Here is a 20,761-nt window from a genome sequence, read left to right as displayed (position 1 = left end):
TTAAAAATTAATAAGATTAATTCATTAAACTCAATATAAATTTTAGTACTATATAGCTGTCCGTTGCTGATGACAAAATTATTATTATTGTAGATACAGTATCTACTGTAATCACAAATTTCACTTGAGCATTGCAACTTGTGCTTTAGACAGTCTACTTGACTATACTCAGTGGTTGATTTGGAAATAAATAAGAAGGGGGAATCTGCTGACTTTGGATGAACGAGCGTTCCACTCAAAATTAACACCTCCCTCTCCACCCGTCAACCTATCACACCAAAACAATATTAAAACTATTTGAAAAATGTTTAACAGAAGTGCTTGGATTCAAACATATACTACCTTATCTTTTAGCAAATTCGATCAAGATGGAGATCACTTTAGGGAGGTCATTTTTCGATTTTCTCAATACTTATTTAATGTCATGGGAAAAACCACCGACAAATTACAAAAAACCTGCTGAAAATGGGATTTTAATTTCTAACGGATTGTTTATCAGTTATTACAATAGAAACGAATAAAATAAAAATAACGATTTTAGGTTTTTTGTTGTAATTTATAATATTAATTCAACCTACAGGCTATAATCAAATATAATAACAATATAAAATATTGTGTACCTATTAAGTAAATTTGGCATCAGGCATTTACAAATTCACTAGCTTATGTTGCGTTCCCAGTGTTCCGTTTCAAAAAAATCGAAGGGGTACGCTAAAAAATAAATTTAAAAGAAAGGGGGACTCTGTCCCCCTGCGCACCCCAAAATCAATCACTGCCTATACTAGATAAATCTACTAAATTTGAACGTACTTGGTTACTTCTTAATTTGTTTGAATAATTAAATTGTTAAAAGAAGAAGAAAGATTACTAGGATTTAGTTTAAGATTCATTTTCACAAAAGTTCAAGAATAAAAGAATATTGGACAACTCATGTCTCATAAGCATTAAGTACAGAAAATTGAACTTAAAACAGATAACACAACTTAGAAAACAAAACCTTTCTAATCATATTAGAGAGTATTGATGTGACTAAAAATAGAAATAATTTAATTGATAAAAATATTTTAATATAATTGGAGTTAACTTTCCTCCAGTAACCATAGAAGACAAATACTTAATGGCAAAACTGGCATTATGTGAAAAAGTACCAAATAAGACATTTTATGAGGACTTTTTACCTACAGAAGTAATTCATGAACTTGTCACTTGTACATGACATTCATCAAGATATTGATTATGTTGATGATGCAAATAAAAAGAGTTCAACAGAAAATCCCAATTTAGAAAAACGTAATTGTTTATTTACCTTTATTAGATGACATTACACAGCAATTGTCTAATAATATAATAAAATTATATACCTACTAGTTACATGGTCAAAAGATGTATATTATAATATTATAATATGTTAAAAATTGTACGTACGGGTGTATTTTTTTCCGTGAGGGAACTTACACATGTACCCACTTACCTGCTATATTTCGTGTGGGTACTTACTTAACGAAAGTGGTTTTTATTTAACTGTTAGGTAAGTAGTTAAAAATGATAATCACCTGAAAAAAATTCCAATTAAAAACATCAAGAATTTATTGATAATGAATAACAAATAATCAACTAGATAGGTGCCAATAGCCAATTTAAAACATATTAAAAACCATGAACTACCTACCCACTAATACTATTACTACTCGGTGGCGTACGTAAGGGCAGGCTTATAACCCCCCCTGAAATGTCTTCCTTTTACAAAAAATTCTTATTTACAACCATTTCAATTTTCAATACACAAAGTCGATCAACTGTTGGTAATTTTTAATAGATATAAAATAAATTGTTAAATAATATCAAAAATGTCAATCATAGTTTCAGTTTTTTGGCTGATTTAGAACATTGCTAAACGTCTGTCATAATCGTTGTATGGTGTATCATCATGTATCTAGTATATATACTAGGCTCTATAGATGGCCAGGCGTCCAGCTTAAACACTTAATTATTCTAAATATAGACTAAATTTGAATACATCTATTAATTGTTATAACCATAAGTTATATAAAAACAGTTTAGAAAAAAATTATGTAAATTATATATCTACTCAGGTAAAACCCTAACCAAACTAAAATTCTGCATACCTACGCTACTGCTAGTTCATGATTAAAACGTATTATATATGAATATCAGCTTAGTAACTAACAAATGTATAGATAATATTTGAAGTCATTTTAAGAAATTCAACAACTACTGAGATAGATATAACCTAACCTATGAATTATGACCTAACTTAAATTTTAAATAAAATTGTTCTTACTATTATTATGAGTTATGACTAAATTGGGAATAAATATTGTATACAGGTTTTTAATTTGAAGTAAACATTGTACAATTAATAAAACTACAAAATTAAATCCAATTTTCAATTTTTATTATAAGCAAATTTATGAATGATATTTTCAATGTGTTTATAAATATTTTTATTTGTGAATGCATAACAATAAGCTAGACCTGTCTACCTTTCCTTGCTCATAGCTCAAGCTTAACCATGTTTTCAGTAAATGTAGAGCAGGAAAGCTCCTTTCCACCGTAGCAATAAAAGATATTGGGATAGTGATTTGGATTTTAATTAATAAAGACAATACTTACTGGAAAACAACTTCAATCAAAATTCTCTAGTTGTGGTGTCAGTATCGTCATTGCCTGAAAATGGTTTGAATGTAATGTTTAATATAAAATAATACTAATCACAATAATAGCAAAAGTCAACAGTCCACGATTCTGGATATAAAAAAGCGTCTTATGCTCTCACACAATTATTTTATGAAAACATATTATTCAACAAAAAATTGCTGAGGGGGTGACGAGCGCACCCTGAGACACCCCCTCGGAATACAAAATGTGTTAATCGTCACGAGCATTGTCGGAATTAGAGTAGTCTATTTAAGTGAAATTAAACATTTTCAATTCATAATAGTAAATACATATATTTCAATTTAAATACGTTTCTTGAATACCTTGTAACTTATTGTTTTTGAAAATAGATTATTATCTGTTATTGAAATTTACCATTAATCGATAACCATCCAGTCAAGTACTATTTTATTATTTTAATTCCAACCAAAGTTAAATATGTAGTAGGTACCTATTAATTTAAGTAAATTCAATTACATTGTGTACTCGTGTGTACTGACATACACAAGTATTATTTCCATAGATTCGATACAGTATGTTTTGGTTAAAATGTAGGTACCTATGCATCAAACTATCAAGGATAGTAACAAGTAAATACATTTTAAAAAAAATTTATTATACAATTTTAAAAATATAATAATTATCAAACGTTTGCTTTGTATAAAAAGACAGTTTTTTGGTCAGGTAAAAAAAAATGGTGAAAATATATAATTTGAATTCAAGTGTCGAAAACATGAGGGCCATTTCGGACCGATATTTGGCGGGCGTATTCAGCGCATTCCGAGTTGCTGTCTCTTGTCCTATACAAGAAATCTTCAATGTCCCACTCACACCCTCTCTCGTAGGCGTACACCAGACAGTCAAACTGCTCATTGTTCGCTGCGGAGTTGCACGTACTCTCGTCCCAGGGACACCCGTTTTCTCGTGCGTAAGTGAGGCACACCAGTTGCCCATTCAACGCGGCGTAGCTGCACGTCGTTTCGTCCCAGGGACACCCGTTTTCCCGTGCGTAAGTTAGGCACTCCAGATGACCGTTAGACGCAGCAATGCAGCACGTATTCTCGTCCCAGGGACACCTGTTTTCCCGTGCGTAAGTTAGGCACTCCAGGTGACCGTTCATCGCGGCGTCCTTGCACGTATTCTCGTCCCAAGGACACCCGTTTTCTCGTGCGTAAGTGAGGCACACCAGTTGCCCATTCAACGCTGCGTAGCTGCACGTCGTTTCGTCCCAGGGACACCCGTTTTCCCGTGCGTAAGTTAGGCACTCCAGGTGACCGTTCATCGCGGCGTTGCTGCAGGTATTCTCGTCCCAGGGACACCCGTTTTCCCGTGCGTAAGTTAGGCACTCCAGTTGCCCATTCAACGCGGCGAAGCGGCACGTTGTCTCGTCCCAGGGACACCCGTTTTCCCGTGCGTAAGTTAGGCACTCTAGGTGACCGTTCATTGCGGCGTCGCTGCACGTTGTCTCGTCCCAGGGACACCCGTTTTCTTGTGCGTAAGTTAGGCACTCCAGGTGACCGTTCATCGCGGCGTCGCTGCACGTACTCTCGTCCCAGGGACACCCGTTTTCTCGTGCGTAAGTGAGGCACACCAGTTGCCCATTCAACGCGGCGAAGCGGCACGTCGTCTCGTCCCAGGGACACCCGTTTTCCCATGCGTAAGTTAGGCACTCCAGGTGACCGTTCATCGCGGCAATGCAGCACGTCATCTCGTCCCAGGGACACCCGTTCTCCCGTGCGTAAGTTAGGCACTCCAGGTGACCGTTCATCGCGGCGTCGATGCACGTATTCTCGTCCCAGGGACACCTGTTTTCCCGTGCGTAAGTTAGGCACTCCAGGTGACCGTTCAACGCAGCGTCGCTGCATGTAACTTCGTCCCAGAGGCACCCGTTCTCAAAGGCGTACCTTAGACATTCTAGATTGCCCGATATCGCCGCCAGATCACACGCCTTACCTCTGAAACCGGTCCATCCAGGCACGGTGTCCCAAGGGACGCCAATCTCGTGTGCTAGTTTCAGACAATCGATGTGCCCGTTGAACGCTGCCTTCTCGCATATGTGTTCAAACATCTCGTCGTCGAAGGCGAACAGAGACCGCTCGAACATTGTCTGCCTATCGTTGTGCTCGTCTTGGATTTTGTCAACTTTGAATAATTCTAACAGCGACTCGCAACAATTTTTCATATCGATGTCCGGTGTGTCCAGCGAGTCAAACTTGTCGCGTTCGATGTCGTTGCACGCATAGTACGCCATTTTCGCCAGGCTGGGTAGTGGGTACATTTTTTCGGTTTCCGACGACGTCCGCTCAAAACGCGTACAGTAGAGTACTTATTCTATGCGTAAATTAACGAAAACTCGAAATGATCACTCAAGACATTTAAGAATAAGTACCTACCGATAAAATAATACAATTAACAACTCGCGAGTTAAAATAATGATCAATGATAAAAATATTATTGACAATAGATGCGTTTGTTCGCAAACACGATTTAGCAAAATCAGTAAACCGTTAGAAATCTAAGATGGCGCACGAATAACGATATTGAAAATCCGCGGTAAGGAGTAGGTACAATGTACAAACAACTCAAGTTATTTCGATAATTAGATTATAGAATATATAAAAAATAAAATAATTTAAAAACCATGCAAACAATTAACAAGAACGAACTATGAAGTAACAAATAGTAACTACTAACAAGACATTGAAGACAAACAAGTAACAAAAAACTTCAGTCTACGGATGCTGCGGCTTGGTACAAACTACAAAATATGACATAACCTATAATGTTTATCGTGATAAAACCACACAGGTATCGTGGATACATGGAATATTACATTAAAAGTTGATTTTATTCCATGATATTATTGGCATACTCCATTCCTTTGACCGGGACCACGTCACCACGATAGGAAAAACCGTTTCCCAAGTTTCCGTAAAAGCCATGCTGGTTAGACGTATTTTGAGGTTAGAAAGTATTATTATGATATGGCCACAGAACAATATTGAATAGACACTCGATCAGCTGGCCGGGTTTGTGTATCCCTACGGTATGAAGTATTGGACTCGAAAAATTGTACCGTATCCGTAATCAGATTAGATATTGGTAACGTGTATCCACATTTGTTGCGATATATTATATAAAACGGAAACTATCCATTGACCCGGACGACGACCGTTTTAATTTATTCAAAGTTTTTTATGGTTGGTATTGTCAGTTTCAGTATAACGCCATACATTTTGCTATGAAATATGAATTAAATATTATAATAATGTTATTTGACATTTTTCAAATAATTTATAATATTGATATGAAGTATTTAATTGATAAAGTATACCACGCCCCCTGGAAACCGTCTTCAAAGCCACAATCATCTGATTTGGCCATAACACCACAGAATAACCAGAAGGAGCACTCAAAAATCTGATGAATTTGTTGGAATATCAGTGGACCCATGAATATAACAAAAATGTAAAATTCATTCTGTCTGGTCACTCTGATTTGCTAATGTTTACATGCATTTGCAAGTTGAAAATTTACTTTGCAACCATGAACTAAGATAGTTACTATATAGTAAACTTAATAGTACTATCTTAGTTCATGTTTGCAACTTACAAGTTCGTTAGGATAAAGTTAGTTCCTTCTGTTCGGAATAACAGTCTCGCAAGAAACAAAGAATAATGGGAATTATCTTTCTACCGGCAACACTGATATTCCAACAAGTGTTGCAAATCTGTGCCCCATAAGAAACCATGTTAAACTCAAAAGGTGCTCCTTCTGGTTATTCTGTGATAACACACAGTGTCTAACCCCTGATATGGCACTCGAGGTTGTTTCTATGGACTATATTCTTTTCTTGGCCCATTTAAACCTAATTTTGATTGAAAGTTTGTTGTAACTTGGTACTTGTTTACGTTTTTATCGAATATTCAATATTTTTTAAATAATCTACATGTTTTAAATTCTCTCCAACAATTTTTGTTATTTGCCCTTTAAACTGTGTAGCATCCCGTGCCCTATTTTACCAGTCCTAGCCTGCATAAAAAGACATTTTTTTTTGGTCAGGTAAAAAAAAATTGGCGAAAAGATGATAATATTTAACCACCGTGGCACCGTCGTCGTTATTACAGCTGTTAAGTATACATTACGAGTACGTCAAATAGATTGTACTTAATCCTTATATTATGTACGTACATGTGGACTTGCACAGTGTTTGGAAGGAACGAGTTCCAAAAGGAACGGCCGTATCCGGATACCTGGAACAAATTCCTTTTTATAAAAAATAAACTAGTTCTTTTTTACAAGGAAAAATAAGAAAATTGTTCGTTCCTTTCTAGTTCTAATAATTTAGTTCGGTTAGGTAATTAGAGGGGGCTTAAAAGTTTTTTGTGACTATGAGTAAAAGGAAATTGAAAAAAAAGGGGTGCCAAAATCGTAAATACGCATCTGATGGTAGGTAACTAAAATATATTTAAAACCAATAAACAATTTATTGATGACCTTTAGCAAGCTGATTTAATGGATACGCAATTCTAAAAAAAAAATATGTTTATAAATATAGGTATTTTAGTAAAGTTGTTATAGAGACATACTCAAAATATGTGCGGGTCGAGTCGCTAAAAAATAAAACGGGGGAAGAATGTACAAAAGGTATGTTTTATATATTGAAAAAAGCTAATCCAAAATTGTTACAGACAGATAATGGTACAGAATTTAATAATACTCAATTTTAAGATTTAATGAAAAAATATAAAATTAGACATTTTAGTTCATACAGTGTTATTGACGGGTTACATTTGTGAGCGTGTTATACAAGCTCTAAATATATAAACATTTCACTGCAATAGGTGCATGGAAATATAATTGGTGCAATACAATATAAAAAACTATACGAAACTATAATAATACAAAACATAGAACTAAGAACAATCAAATGTACACGGATCAAACGATATCATCTTTAATAGTTTTTCTGAACTGGAAATTTAATTAACTAATTTTCCAGACACATTTATCGTTGAACTTATTATAAAAAAGTTGGGAATAAAATCTTTGTTAAATGGTTAGGTTTTGATTCATATCAAAATTCATGGATAACATCATCAGATATCTAAAAATAAAAATGTTTATGTATAATATGTAATACTTTTTGAAATAAAATATATGTTATGTAATATAATTAGTACTTTCAATTAAATTTTTAACACACCATTATAATAAAATATCTGGATAAGCCTATCTTGATGGGTTACTAGAATTTTATCTAGAGAAGCTGAAAAATAAATAATCATCATAATATTTTGTTTTAAGAGTGCAATTTCCAGCATAATTAGTATAAAAACTAATGGTCTATTATTATTTATGATTTTCGACATAGATAAAACAAAACGTGCTATTTTTCACTGCGAGTTTTTGTGCTCTGGCTGTGACGGTAGGTTTCTTTTATTCTAGACATTTCTAATAATTTAAACCTTTAGTTTATCAAAAGTACGCAAGTAGAAAAACTGTGAACTGACAGTGTGCTTTCATTATATACATATTATTTTCCCGTATTAATTACTAGAAATAACTTTTAAACCGTACCTACACTATAAAATAGGTATGGGTAGGCATAGGTGGTGCAGGGTATGCAAGTGCACCACCTGCGGCAGTGTGGCTTTACGGCCTGGTGTTTGTTATAGAAACACATTTTCTAAGTATTTTACTGTTAATAAATCTTTTGGAATTAATCAATTTAAAAAATAAAAATGACGTTAAAATAGTAACATATATTATAATAATTGCGGTCTTATTTCAGTTTTAATAACTCATAACTGTGGTATTTTTTTTATCAAACTTGGCCAGTGGCGTATTTACGGGGGGGGGACCAATGGGATCAATCCCTCCTCCCCCTAGGCTGTATATAATAGGCAAAATTTTTCGGAGTCCTAACTTAAGAACCTAAATACGCCACTGAACTTGACATTATTGATGAATGGTGATGATTATATTATTAAAAAATAAAGTATAATTTACTAAAAAAAATTATCTCAAGTGAAACCATGCCAATAGTATTTCCAATATTTTGTATAGGAAAACATTTTGGATGATATCCAAAATAGTTGTAAATATAGTTAAATAGGAATGCACCACCTGCAAGCAATGTCTGCGCACGCCTACAGATATGTGGGTAGGTAGGTACTATATAGATTGTATAATAGTATAATATTCGCTAAGCTATTATAATAAAGTTAACTATTAAGGTAACATATTATTTTAATAAAAATTATTTTATTTAGATGTTTTGATAGTAATATTATGTTATATTATGTCAGTACAGCCATTGGACCCGTATTTTCTCGCTATAATAGGTAAAGTCATTATATTGCGACATTGTGTGTAGCTGAGTACGCTTGACAATAATAATATATATTGCTACGTACGGGACCCCTCTACTCCGCTCCTACACATAGTTAGAATATACGAATATCTAATGTACTAGGGTAACACATAGATGGTTGGGATGATGTCAGCGTAGTGCACAAGACCCTGGGAGAACAACATTATAATTGTTAGCAACAGATTCAGCATCCACCAACGGCCAGATGATAGAACCCGAGCCGGTAAGAATATCTGTGGGAACTCCGCGACGCGCAATAGATTCTATGAATTAGATCTTGGCACTGTGACAACACGGCCGTGGGTATACGCACTTATTATAACGATACCCCGCATCGACCAAAGGCACATCTGCAACCCTGAGTCATAGGTCAGTGTTCGCACTACGAAATAGTCAACCATCTAATTATGGAAGGCCCCACGGACTGTGAGAACCACCGACACAGTCCGCCAGGGATCTAGTAAAGGTAGGGGATAGGACTATATAGGAGCTCTGGGAGCGGCCCATTATTCAGACGTGATCTTGCCACCGTACGTACGCACTCCTGTAGTACCTCTTCGCTTCTGGTAAATCACTATTTTCTCGTTTGGACTTAGTTTATTTTCATTAACGGCGTATTTCGGACTTAGAGAATATTCGAGCAATCGCTTATTACCTAAGACACCAGTGACGGTCGTTAATTTGAATAACTAACCCGTATAAATTATCTTGTTTTATTTTTACAATTTTTAATAAATAAACTCATCGAACTACAAGTTGTTGATCATTTGACGCTTCTACCATCAACCTATCCTGTCCCCTTCTCCTGTAAGTTGGGTGCACGCAACAATATTAGGCGAGTATTGATATGGCTACAAAAGGTTATTTTGTATGTAACTTTATAATTGCGTATACTGTTGAGTGTTTACGGTGGAAAACGTGCATATTATACCACTATATAGAACGCTCGAAAGTAATAAATAATATATTCCGTAAAATCAAAAAACCTTTTTATTCGCTGGAACACTGCTATTACTACTGATTTGCAGTGATTTGAACTAATGTGTTCACGACAAATTATGCAACGAATCTTCCAAAAATATAACTGGTTTTAATTGCATTATTATTTATTCACATCCGTGTTCGAATATTGTATTTGGCTGTCATTATAATATGCTGCAAAAACAATTAAAGTGAGGACAAAAGTGTAATAATTTCAAAGCGGCGCCGAATGGGTGTAACTAGGATATTTTGTAGCTACTTCAGAGGCTAGTGGTTCCTAGAAAGTTCAAAATAAGCCACGGGGGGATATTATTGTCTGCCACACCGCTCTTAGGTGACGGATTTAAATTAAATTTTAAACGACGCGATTTCAGGTTAAAACTTGAAAAGGTATAAGTATTTACCACCACCTCACAATATAGGTTACCTACTCTAATATAAATCATTTACTTATAACGAAGCAATGATGTGAATAAAATGTGATCTAAAAATGTCGGGCCATGGCCGGATCTTAGTATATAGATTTCACTTCCTCCATCCCACATCGATCCTAAAAACTACCTACGCCAATGTTCAGAAAACTTGCTGACCAATGCAAAGGCGAAAAAGAAAGCGACACTTTCTAAACGATTCGCTGCAGCGTTCAGATAAAGTGCATTTTCTACACGATGGAAGACGGAGCTTATTGGCACTATTCGGACAATTATTTCTGCTGTTTATGGGCCAAAAAGTTGCTGGGTTTCGATATAACCTACAAGTTATATCAAACGATCGGCAGACACGCAAATTTGTACGCTACATTGGCGTCGTTGTACATTGCTAAAAACAAAATAGGTTTTTAAAATTTCTACGTTTTTAGTCAAGCCAGACAATATGCGTATAACTAGTATATTCGTATTACCTTTACCTATATATATAAGTACACAATGTTTTTCTTACTGTGCGATGATGTTCTTCGGTCTTTGGACACCATAATAATTATAGTGCTGGATCTATGTCGCAAGACGCTCTGGGCTGATAAAAAAAAATTAGCGCCCTTAATTTTGTGCAGTATTTTTCTACAGTAAAATGACATTTTTTTTACACGTTTCAAAAGAATATTCGTTTATTAAACATGAAAACAGTATAATATTTTGTCTGTTTTTTCCTTACTTGGATTTGTTGCCTAGCGTGTCGCCGCCGGACAGAAAATCGCGCACACCGCGTCTATCAGCTTTGCGACCACCGTAGGCACCAATGAATCGCTGATGACCTGTTGCTGTTCTCGAAGTTGATATACTTTACCATATTATAATATTAAAGTGATTAAACTTTTTACGACTTTTTTACAGTCGTTTCGATTTCGTCGTAGAATGTGTCCATTGCGATGTCTGACTTTGAATTTCAAATGAACCTAATTCGAATATCGTCAAAAGCAGTCACTGCAGAAAAATTAAAATATCTCCCAGACGTCGTTTATTATCTATACGCTGGTATAAATTAAAATTGTTTTAATTGTATTATAATTTTACTCTATTTGATTGTATTAATGGTTTAATAATTCTATGTCGGGATTAAGAATCTTGTTGTACCTTTACCCTTTTTTGGTGTTCATTGAATAAATAAATAATAATAATAATATTACATTATAATTTTTTTGAAGAGGATTCGTGTTTTGATTCAAATTATACTGAACTTGCTTTATTTTTTTACTAATGCCCACTTTGAGCCATTTTTTGTTACTATATTAATATGTCTTGTTTTTTTTGTTTCTTTGTTTTTAAATTTTTAACTACGTTTAACAATTACATTTTTTTCACATTATTTATCTGAAATATTTATAACATTTTCTGTTTGTGCTAATGTGAGCACATTTAGAAATCCTAAAAACTTTGTTCAACGTGCCACGATTGTTACAAATATTCAGTTATTACTTTTTGTTTACACAAAAAAAAAATGTTGTTTCTTATTACAAACGAATATATTTTAATTTATTTCGACAGAATAATGGGCCCCAATAAACATGCTTAGTCCATGATAAATTAACTAATAATTATTTTGTTACTTACCAAATCTCAATAAAATATATTGAGGTTTTTGATCTTGTGAACGTATAAGTTTACTGATAGTTCTATACGCATATGTATATATTAAAAAGGCATTAAGGCATAATTTAAAAATACCTTTGTCCACTATGCGCAATATTTATATTAAGCTAATATGATTTTTACTTTTTATTTTATTTCAAGCCAAAATCAGCATGCATCTGAAAGAACATGAACACAAATTTAGTGAATTATGCTTAATTATACCTATCGGTTATTATAAAGCTGCATTATTGATTAAATAATACAAAAAGTATAGTATTATATATAAAGCATTTAAGTTAAGAATTAAGTTTACCTCTGTAAAGCGTAAAAGACCTTCATCGTGTGTTTTTTTTTATACGTTATGTACTATTATATTTACTTATTGTGTTTGAAATAAGTACAGGTCGTAAGTTCTTTTAATAAAAAAAAAATAGGAAAAAAAGGTAAGTATTAGGACCGGAAAATGTGATACAATTTTTTAATTAGATTCTAATTGGTTTTTTTTTGTTTTTGGAAATAAATGTCGAGGAGCTCTTTTAACAAACGTCGTCCTGTCTGAGTACTTCCACCCTCTCCCCACTATAGCAAGCTACAAAACCTAAATGACAGAGGAATGGCCAAACGGGAAACTTGCCAACAGACGCAAAAGATGTCGGGAAATATATAGCGTTTCGCTGACCATTATAATACGCGTAGCCGCTCATATATATATATATATATATATTTGTAAACAACCCTCTGCAGACACGTATAAGGCTGGAAAAACGCAACACCATTGGAAAACCGTACAAAAAGTGTACATTATACTCATCGTATTAGATTCTGAATGAAGCAAGGAATGTATTATTGGTTGTACAATTGCGAAGTTTATTTTTTTTTTCCAGACACTTTTTCGCGCTGAAATTGCAGTTTTTCGGAAGGCTATAATTTGTCGGACACCGTATAACCCTCGGTACATATATAATATATATATATATATATATATATATATTATTATATAATGGAAAATGGTTTTCTAGAACCCGCAAATATATATCGAGAACTGCTACGTTTGCTACAGAGCACACACAATTCAATATTGACATTTTTATTTGAAACATAATATTATGTACTTACATAGTAAAAGAAATATTATAATTATAAATATATATATATATATATTGAAATTGATATGGTCTGTCTATAAGTCTGAGTTTGGAATATAATACAACAGCTAGTATAATATTATATTACTACTAGTTGACCCCGTGCACTTTGTTTTCCGTAAAAATGCCATCTCTTATATTGTATACGATTCAAAGTTTGTCCGATTCGTTATTTAATAATTGGTGTAATGATGTTCAAAATTTAAAAAGAAAGAAAAAAAGAAAAGATTTAATTTTAACTCTGATTTTTATTTATTTTTTAACACACATTGCACATTTTATCATAATTATTGCACTTGACATTCGTATTAATTACATTTTTATTGATTCATCCCATAAAATGCCTATGAAAAAAACATAACAATCCTGCATTGCCTCGAGACAAATAAAACCTGGTTGGACAATCCATTTGCGGCGCATAATAATTGCCGAAGTAAGTGGAAGATAGCGGAAGTAATAGCTGATACGTAATAAGTAACTTATTTTTTTTACGTGTAACTAAATAAACGAATACGCGGTTATGATTTTAATCTTATTAATAGATAAACCTAAAATAACTAATTTAATCTATTTTTTTGAATCGTCAAAATCCATCTATTATTTTTTGATTCCATAAGCGCAGGTAAAAAATAATATATAGTGACCAAATATCAAATACAGGTTTAAAATTAATATGCAATCACAATAACAATTTTATTTTATGCAACCAGTGACAACCATTTGTACAAAAAAAAATTTTCGTGAATCTCGAAATCTTTGAGGGAGCATCTTTTTAAAATGTAAATTTTAAAAAATCCATTCATGGTGCACTACTTCATGGTGATACGAAGGTACTGTCAAAGTGTCAAGTTGTTAGCTAACATTTATTTATCATAGGCTCTTCGTTGGCCAGTCAGTAAGCCAGGACCCAGGACACGTTCGATTATAGTAATTATACGAACATGGATATTCATTCTGTTTATTACAATTTCAGAACTGTATATTTTAAGGAAAAAAATTTTATTATTGAAAGCACCATTGCTTTCACCAAGTTCACTGCAGTATACTGAATACTATTTAATAAGTCACTTATATTATTACGTGATATTGTTATTTTATATGAACCTACACTTGTCTCGGTAAGTCAATTTTAATGTTTTATATTTTTCTAATAATATACAAAAATATATAGTTTTTAATGTTTTATCATGCGATTAATGTTTTTTTTTAGTTTTCAACAATACCTATATTAGCTGATACAATTATAATATTTCATTTAATTATTCATTTTAATTATAAACGCCCGAGGGCATAGAGTACATACTTAGTAGAACAAATTAAGTAACAATCATAAATACAGAAATGTAGATAATACCTATAAAAAATATTACCTATTTACATTTTATTTTATGAATTTTTGATTATATTAAATGAGATGCTGTTAATATTATATACTATAGGTATGACTGGATGAATACTTTGATTACCTAACGACAATATTATATAGTTCTATAGTTTTTCTTTCGCCCAGATTCAAAATACGACAATCGATAGAATATAATAAGCACCTTTATAGAAAAAGACCGCCACAACCCAAAATCCAACAATTTTGATATGGGGCTAGTTTTGGCTACTTTTGAGTAATAAAAAGATTGCTTTATATATAATGCAAGACTACCACATTCAATTTTGAATTTAGCCACTAAAAAGATGTTTCAGTACATAATATTTAGTTGATTTTCAAAGTAATAGAGCCTTATTTAACTTATGACAGTAGGTATACGTATTTTAATTAATTTAATTAATCACTGAAGTCAAACTTTAAGACTTACCTTATTTCAATTTGTGGCGTTCTGGCACTAAATAAAAATTAATTATCGTGTGATAATTTTGAGTGCAAAAAAGCGATATTTAGAGTTGTGGCGACATATGCCATAACTAAAGACCGGATTTACATGTTTTTACATATCGTTACTGGGTCTATGCAGTCTTATGAGAGTAAAAAATGAGGATGATTTGTTCAATTCTGAATGCATAGGAAAACGTTTTTTTTTGCATATTTGAGAATATTTTATGAGTTAGAGAATATTTGACTCATTTAGCATATTTTGGAATATTTCGTAAATTGTGAGAAAAAATTTGTATTTATTTTTAATTTTAATATTACGGTACCCAGAAAATTTTTTTTTGAACATTTACAATTTTTTATTTTATCATTTCCAACTCTTACTAAAGTGCAATAATATTCCATTAGAATACGAAACTTTAAATACCTAATAATTAACTCACTATTAATATAAAATTGAAAAAAAAAAAAAATTTAAATGCATATTAAAGTAAATATAATGATGTTTATTGATTATTTTTGCATATTTTTGCTTTTTTTTTTGTATATTTTGCATATTTTAGCATATTTTTTAAATTTTTAAGAGATTATAATGAGAATATTTTAAGGTTTTTTCGAGAATATTGGCATCATATTTAAGGTATTTTAAGAGAATATAAATCCGGTCTTTAGCCATAACATTTTATAATTTGTGATAATATAATATTACTGCAGTTGCAATACGAAATACGACTCTCTGGTATTTATTAATATAAATGTTTTCCAGCCACATCTCGAAATATGGCACTCATTCGTTTATTTAAAAAATTGAAAAAGGCGATAAGTCTAAAGTTGTACTAATAAAGACTTTACTAATGATAACATTTGATATCACCGTGATATTATCATATTGTAATCAACAATAAAAATTCCTAAATTCGTATATAGTGTAGCTTTTTTGCTTTTTATTTAGTTAAAAATAAACAATAGATTTGGTGCCTCTATACCTACATTTTATGTCATGAAAATTGCAGTCAATTTTAGGTTTCATTTTACATAGAACGTCATTATAGTCCTATAGATTTTATACGAGTAAATCAATGTTAACTTGTTAGACTCATTCAAAATACAGTCAAATTGACAAATACTTACCTACATTTAACACAAATATTAATGATGGTCATTTATCAATTGTTAATTATATATTTATATAGTCCAAGAGTTCTAGGTATAATCATTTACATTAATGGAATACGAGTGCTACGGTTGACATATTAGGTCTTGTTTTCGACTATTTATAGTAAAACTAGGTTATTTTCTCAGGAAATGGCTTATGATAAATGATGCAATGATGCAATGATGCAATGATCGTACTATTATTGTAACTAAATAATATTTATTAGTTGTCAAACTTTATCATCGTAATCCTTATCTAAACGTTACAACTTGGGTATAAGTTTATAACAAGAAAAATATACACGGTTTATGTTCATAAAATTATTATGGTGAATAGTTCAATAGTGTATTGTGTTTGTGTATACAAGTTTAATATTTACTGGTTTGTACATTTATTGTAAACCGTTATATCAACTAACATTAGTGTACCTACGTTTATCGAGTGCATAGTAGTGCATACTGCATGTGCTCAACGTCAACATGGGAAAACATAGTGCAAAAGTCCATTAAGTGTTTCGCGAATTGAGTGAAAAAAAAACATAATAAAATTATCATTAAAAAATCTTGTAATTATTGCAACTGGACAACCGTAAAAACTGCAACTCGTCAACTTAATCACATTTTGGATTGTAATAAATGCCCAAAAAACATTAAAGACGCATTTCAAACTGATTCAAGTATGTATATAATTGTATAAACATGGTTTTTTTTGTCTATCAGTTACTGCATTTACACGGTGGCGTTAAATGGTTTTAAATCCATTGATACTCGTTTTGTTACTGCAATTTTCAGTTATTTACTAGTTAAATATACAATGTTTTACTCAGTTTTAATGTTACTAGGTAGGTACACTACTAAACTGCAGGTGTCATGTGAATTTCATGACTACAGACATAACTTGACTAATATTAAATTAATAAATATTTAATCAACTAACAATCAACACATTTAGGTGTTAGATTGTACCTATTTACATTTATAATCAATACAACTATTGTAAAACTGTTTAGCTTTCAACAAAAATTACACATAATAATTAAGCTCAGAAGTCTTAAAAATATTTATTTTACCATTACAGGGGTAATAAAGATTTTTTTTTTATGATGTGTTAAGTAGTTTAAAATATTCTAATGAAGCTTCAGCTGCACATAATATTACCTTATATCTTTAATTTTACATAATAAAATAAAGATGCAATATTCATTTAGTACTGTAAGTAGAAAATGTGATAACTAGTTAATGACAATTATATGTAAATACAAAATTTATTTAAAAATAAAACAAAATTTATTAAAATACTGAAATATTTCACACATTTGAAATGTTTCATTTTTTTAAATTTCATGAAATTTTCAAACACTATATATAGGTAATATTGTAATGGTCAAAATAAAAGCAATATAAACACGGGTAGTTTTCCGATGAATAACGTTTCCGTGTTTTGTACGCTCTGTTATTGGTCTCACAGAGAGCACCACTCATTCATTTTGAGAACGAATAGAATTATTTATTTATCGGAAATATTATAACGTGTATACTCTTACAAAAAAGAAAATTCTTAAGGTTTAGATAGCCAAAATATGTTTGGAAGTTATTTTTCAAGCAGAACATAATTATTTTGTACCCGTTAATATGTACGCAATACAATTTTATGGAAATATTCTATTTGTATCATACTACAACAATTAATCAACGTGTTTTAATGTATTACGTAAAATTTAAAATTCACATACAGATACCTAGTATACCTACACCTACCTGGCTACCTATAGTTGTTCATTTATCAACAAAATAATTTAAAACGTATTAGGCATTAAAATTATCATTAATCATAGAATCATGACATACCTAACCAATAATTATTCAATGTACAAGTAACAACGCATTAGTGGATAATGTATCTACATCGGAAATGTATATAATATGCTATCTAATATGCTAATCTATGGCATGAAATTGGTAATTAGTCGGATTTGATGACCATTCAAATTAGGTAATAGAAGAAAAAATGCAGTCATTGTTAGATAAAAGGGTAATGAGAATAGGTTGAAGATATGATTTTATTGTTTGAAAAAAATTATTATAACATTTATCAGTTACTTACAAATTAAAGACGTTGGTATCACTACTTATTTCTAGACAGTGCTAACTCGACGTGACAATGTGTATTACATTACACAAAAATAATAATATCAATAACTGCGGGTACTTAAAAAATACTTCACAAATTAATCATGGTTCATTATATAAAAGCATAATATTCCAAAGTTATAATTACAATTATGCAATACAATTGGAGAATTAAGCAGCTAAGCAGCTTAAAGAATAAAGGTATTCCACATTTAACAGTAGGTACTTACATTTGATTAAACAAATAATCAGAAATAATCCGGCATTGTTTCATTTTATTTGTAACTTACTATTTTAATAGTTAGTGGAATCATTAATTTATATAATATAAACCTACTAAGAAATGTATCGCTGCAAGTTATATTCAATTTAAATAACATTTAAATTAAGCATCTTTATTTCAAAATAAAATATGTTAGATAACTATCGAATTATAAGGTATAATTAGAATATTTTTTGTGGACGAGAAGTCCATTGTTGATATCTATTTTTAGTTATTACTTATCAGTAGGTATTCAAAATATAATAATATGTATAGTATTTTTGTAAGACGGCGCATTAGATATGCAATTCTTATACATGTAGTCAAGCGAATATTAGCGAACAATACTATAATATTAGTATGCAAATCGAAAATATGTCTATCGACTATGACTGATGGCAACTTATAAATACTGGTAAAGGATCATATTATTACCATTTACTTATTAGTAATTAGTGGTGGAAATGAAATTCGAATATTTGATTTATTCTAATCAAATTCTTATCCAGGTATGCCGAATTATTCGGATCATCAGGATTTATACATATTATAGTTTTTTGATTTCATCTAACGCAAGACAACACTATAAGTCAAAATGCGTCGGAAATAGAAAGTATTAAAAACATTTGTAGAAATTAGATTTATTAAAATATAAAAATGGGCTATTGAACGGCAAAATTGAATCCAAATATACCCATCACTATTAAATTATAAATCTTGTATGATTTTAAAGAATCAGTATAATAGGTACCTACCTACGTATATAAACATTTTAAGTTAAATTTTGAATTTTGATTCTTACCTACTTGAATTAGCCATTTGTTTTATTGGTGTAAACTACAGCTAAATTGTTTTGTACCAGATATGTACATACTATATTATAGCAAGAAAACCCAACAAATTTAAATTTAAATTTTTAAACGTTATGAATTCATCTTAAGTTGTGTTGATGATAGAATCTACTAATTTTAGTCACACAAAGTATGAGTGTGTAAAGTTCATATCTTTATTGCGAACTTTAATTTTGATTATTTCCGTTCTTATTCTTATCACAATTATTTACTTACTTTAATTAGTTTTCAAACGAATTTTTGAAAATGTATTTCGGATTCTCATACGCATTCTAGTGCATATCATAAGCATGTAGATTTGGTATATGAGATTGGCCAAACTTCAAAGTTGACGTACGTCCCTGCTGGTAGGAAATGTATAGTAAACGAATATTTCATAAACTTAAGGTTCACAGAGAGTAAGGGCCGGCGATAATTAATATGGTAATTAAGTTCCACGGTGTTCCTTTTATGCTCAGTCATTTTTTGATAAATAGAGACGTCGTATAATGCTAAAAAATAATTTATATGCAGTAATATATAAATATTAGTACATGAATTATTAAAAATGTGATTTTAACGAATTCGCCACATATATTATAGTCACTTCATTATCTAGACGATCATAGTTATTTATTCTAACTTCTATATGTGACTTGAAAAATTAAATAAATTACATATTATTATACAGAAGCTATACATCATATAGTACAAATATTTAAAACAAGTTATGTAATAGATACTTGCTTGAATATATTATTATATTAGACTTCGGTACAAGAGATTCATCCAGAAATAATATGTTTTTTCCATCTACATATAATGTAGTTTAAATCTTGAACACTATTATGTTTTAATGATAAATCACAATTTGTAGTTTCTTATCAAAGTTATTCGTTAACCGAAATCATAGTTAATTATTTTAAGTTTTTAAATCACAAAAATGTCCTCGTGCATTTTTCAATTTATTTGTTGTCAAATTGAGTGGAACTCGGTATATAAAGTGAGTGTAACTCTTTGATAATAATAGCAATTTGGACCCTATAATAGATTTAAATTATATACTCGTATAATATTTCTATAGGAATCTATGTGAATAATACGTAATTATTATAAACGTGCATCACTATTATACTCAATACTGTATAATAACTATAACTATAACAATTTGTAAATCGGTTTAATCTAAAAGCGCTTAGTCCTTAAAACCATTTCGAAAACTAACCATTTAACATTGTTTTACAAACTTTTGATCGATATATCGATAATTCCAAAAGAAATAAGCTTAATAAACCTAAAACAACTTTCG

At 31.2% G+C, this 20,761-nt stretch overlaps 2 protein-coding genes across 2 annotated transcripts in view; one reads left to right on the top strand and one right to left on the bottom strand.

Annotated features, from left to right (window-relative positions):
• Positions 1-1,549: 1,549 nt before the first annotated feature.
• On the bottom strand, positions 1,550-4,957 carry LOC132942192 (uncharacterized). Its single transcript, XM_061010510.1, is given in 3 exon segments — positions 1,550-1,553; positions 3,329-3,432; positions 3,434-4,957. Coding segments are annotated over 3 exon segments (1,632 nt in total).
• Positions 4,958-16,696: 11,739 nt separating this feature from the next.
• LOC132941714 (uncharacterized) overlaps positions 16,697-20,761 on the top strand; it is a 74,357-nt gene continuing 70,292 nt past the window's right edge. Inside the window, exon 1 of the mRNA XM_061009864.1 lies at positions 16,697-16,907. The gene's annotated coding sequence lies outside the window, so the exon portion shown is untranslated. The remainder of the gene's footprint in view (positions 16,908-20,761) is intronic.

The sequence above is a fragment of the Metopolophium dirhodum genome, chromosome 3, assembly GCF_019925205.1.
Source record: "Metopolophium dirhodum isolate CAU chromosome 3, ASM1992520v1, whole genome shotgun sequence".
Classification (NCBI taxonomy): domain Eukaryota; kingdom Metazoa; phylum Arthropoda; class Insecta; order Hemiptera; family Aphididae; genus Metopolophium; species Metopolophium dirhodum.
Note: the sequence above shows the minus strand (reverse complement) of the source record. Positions and strands in the feature narration are given on the sequence as shown.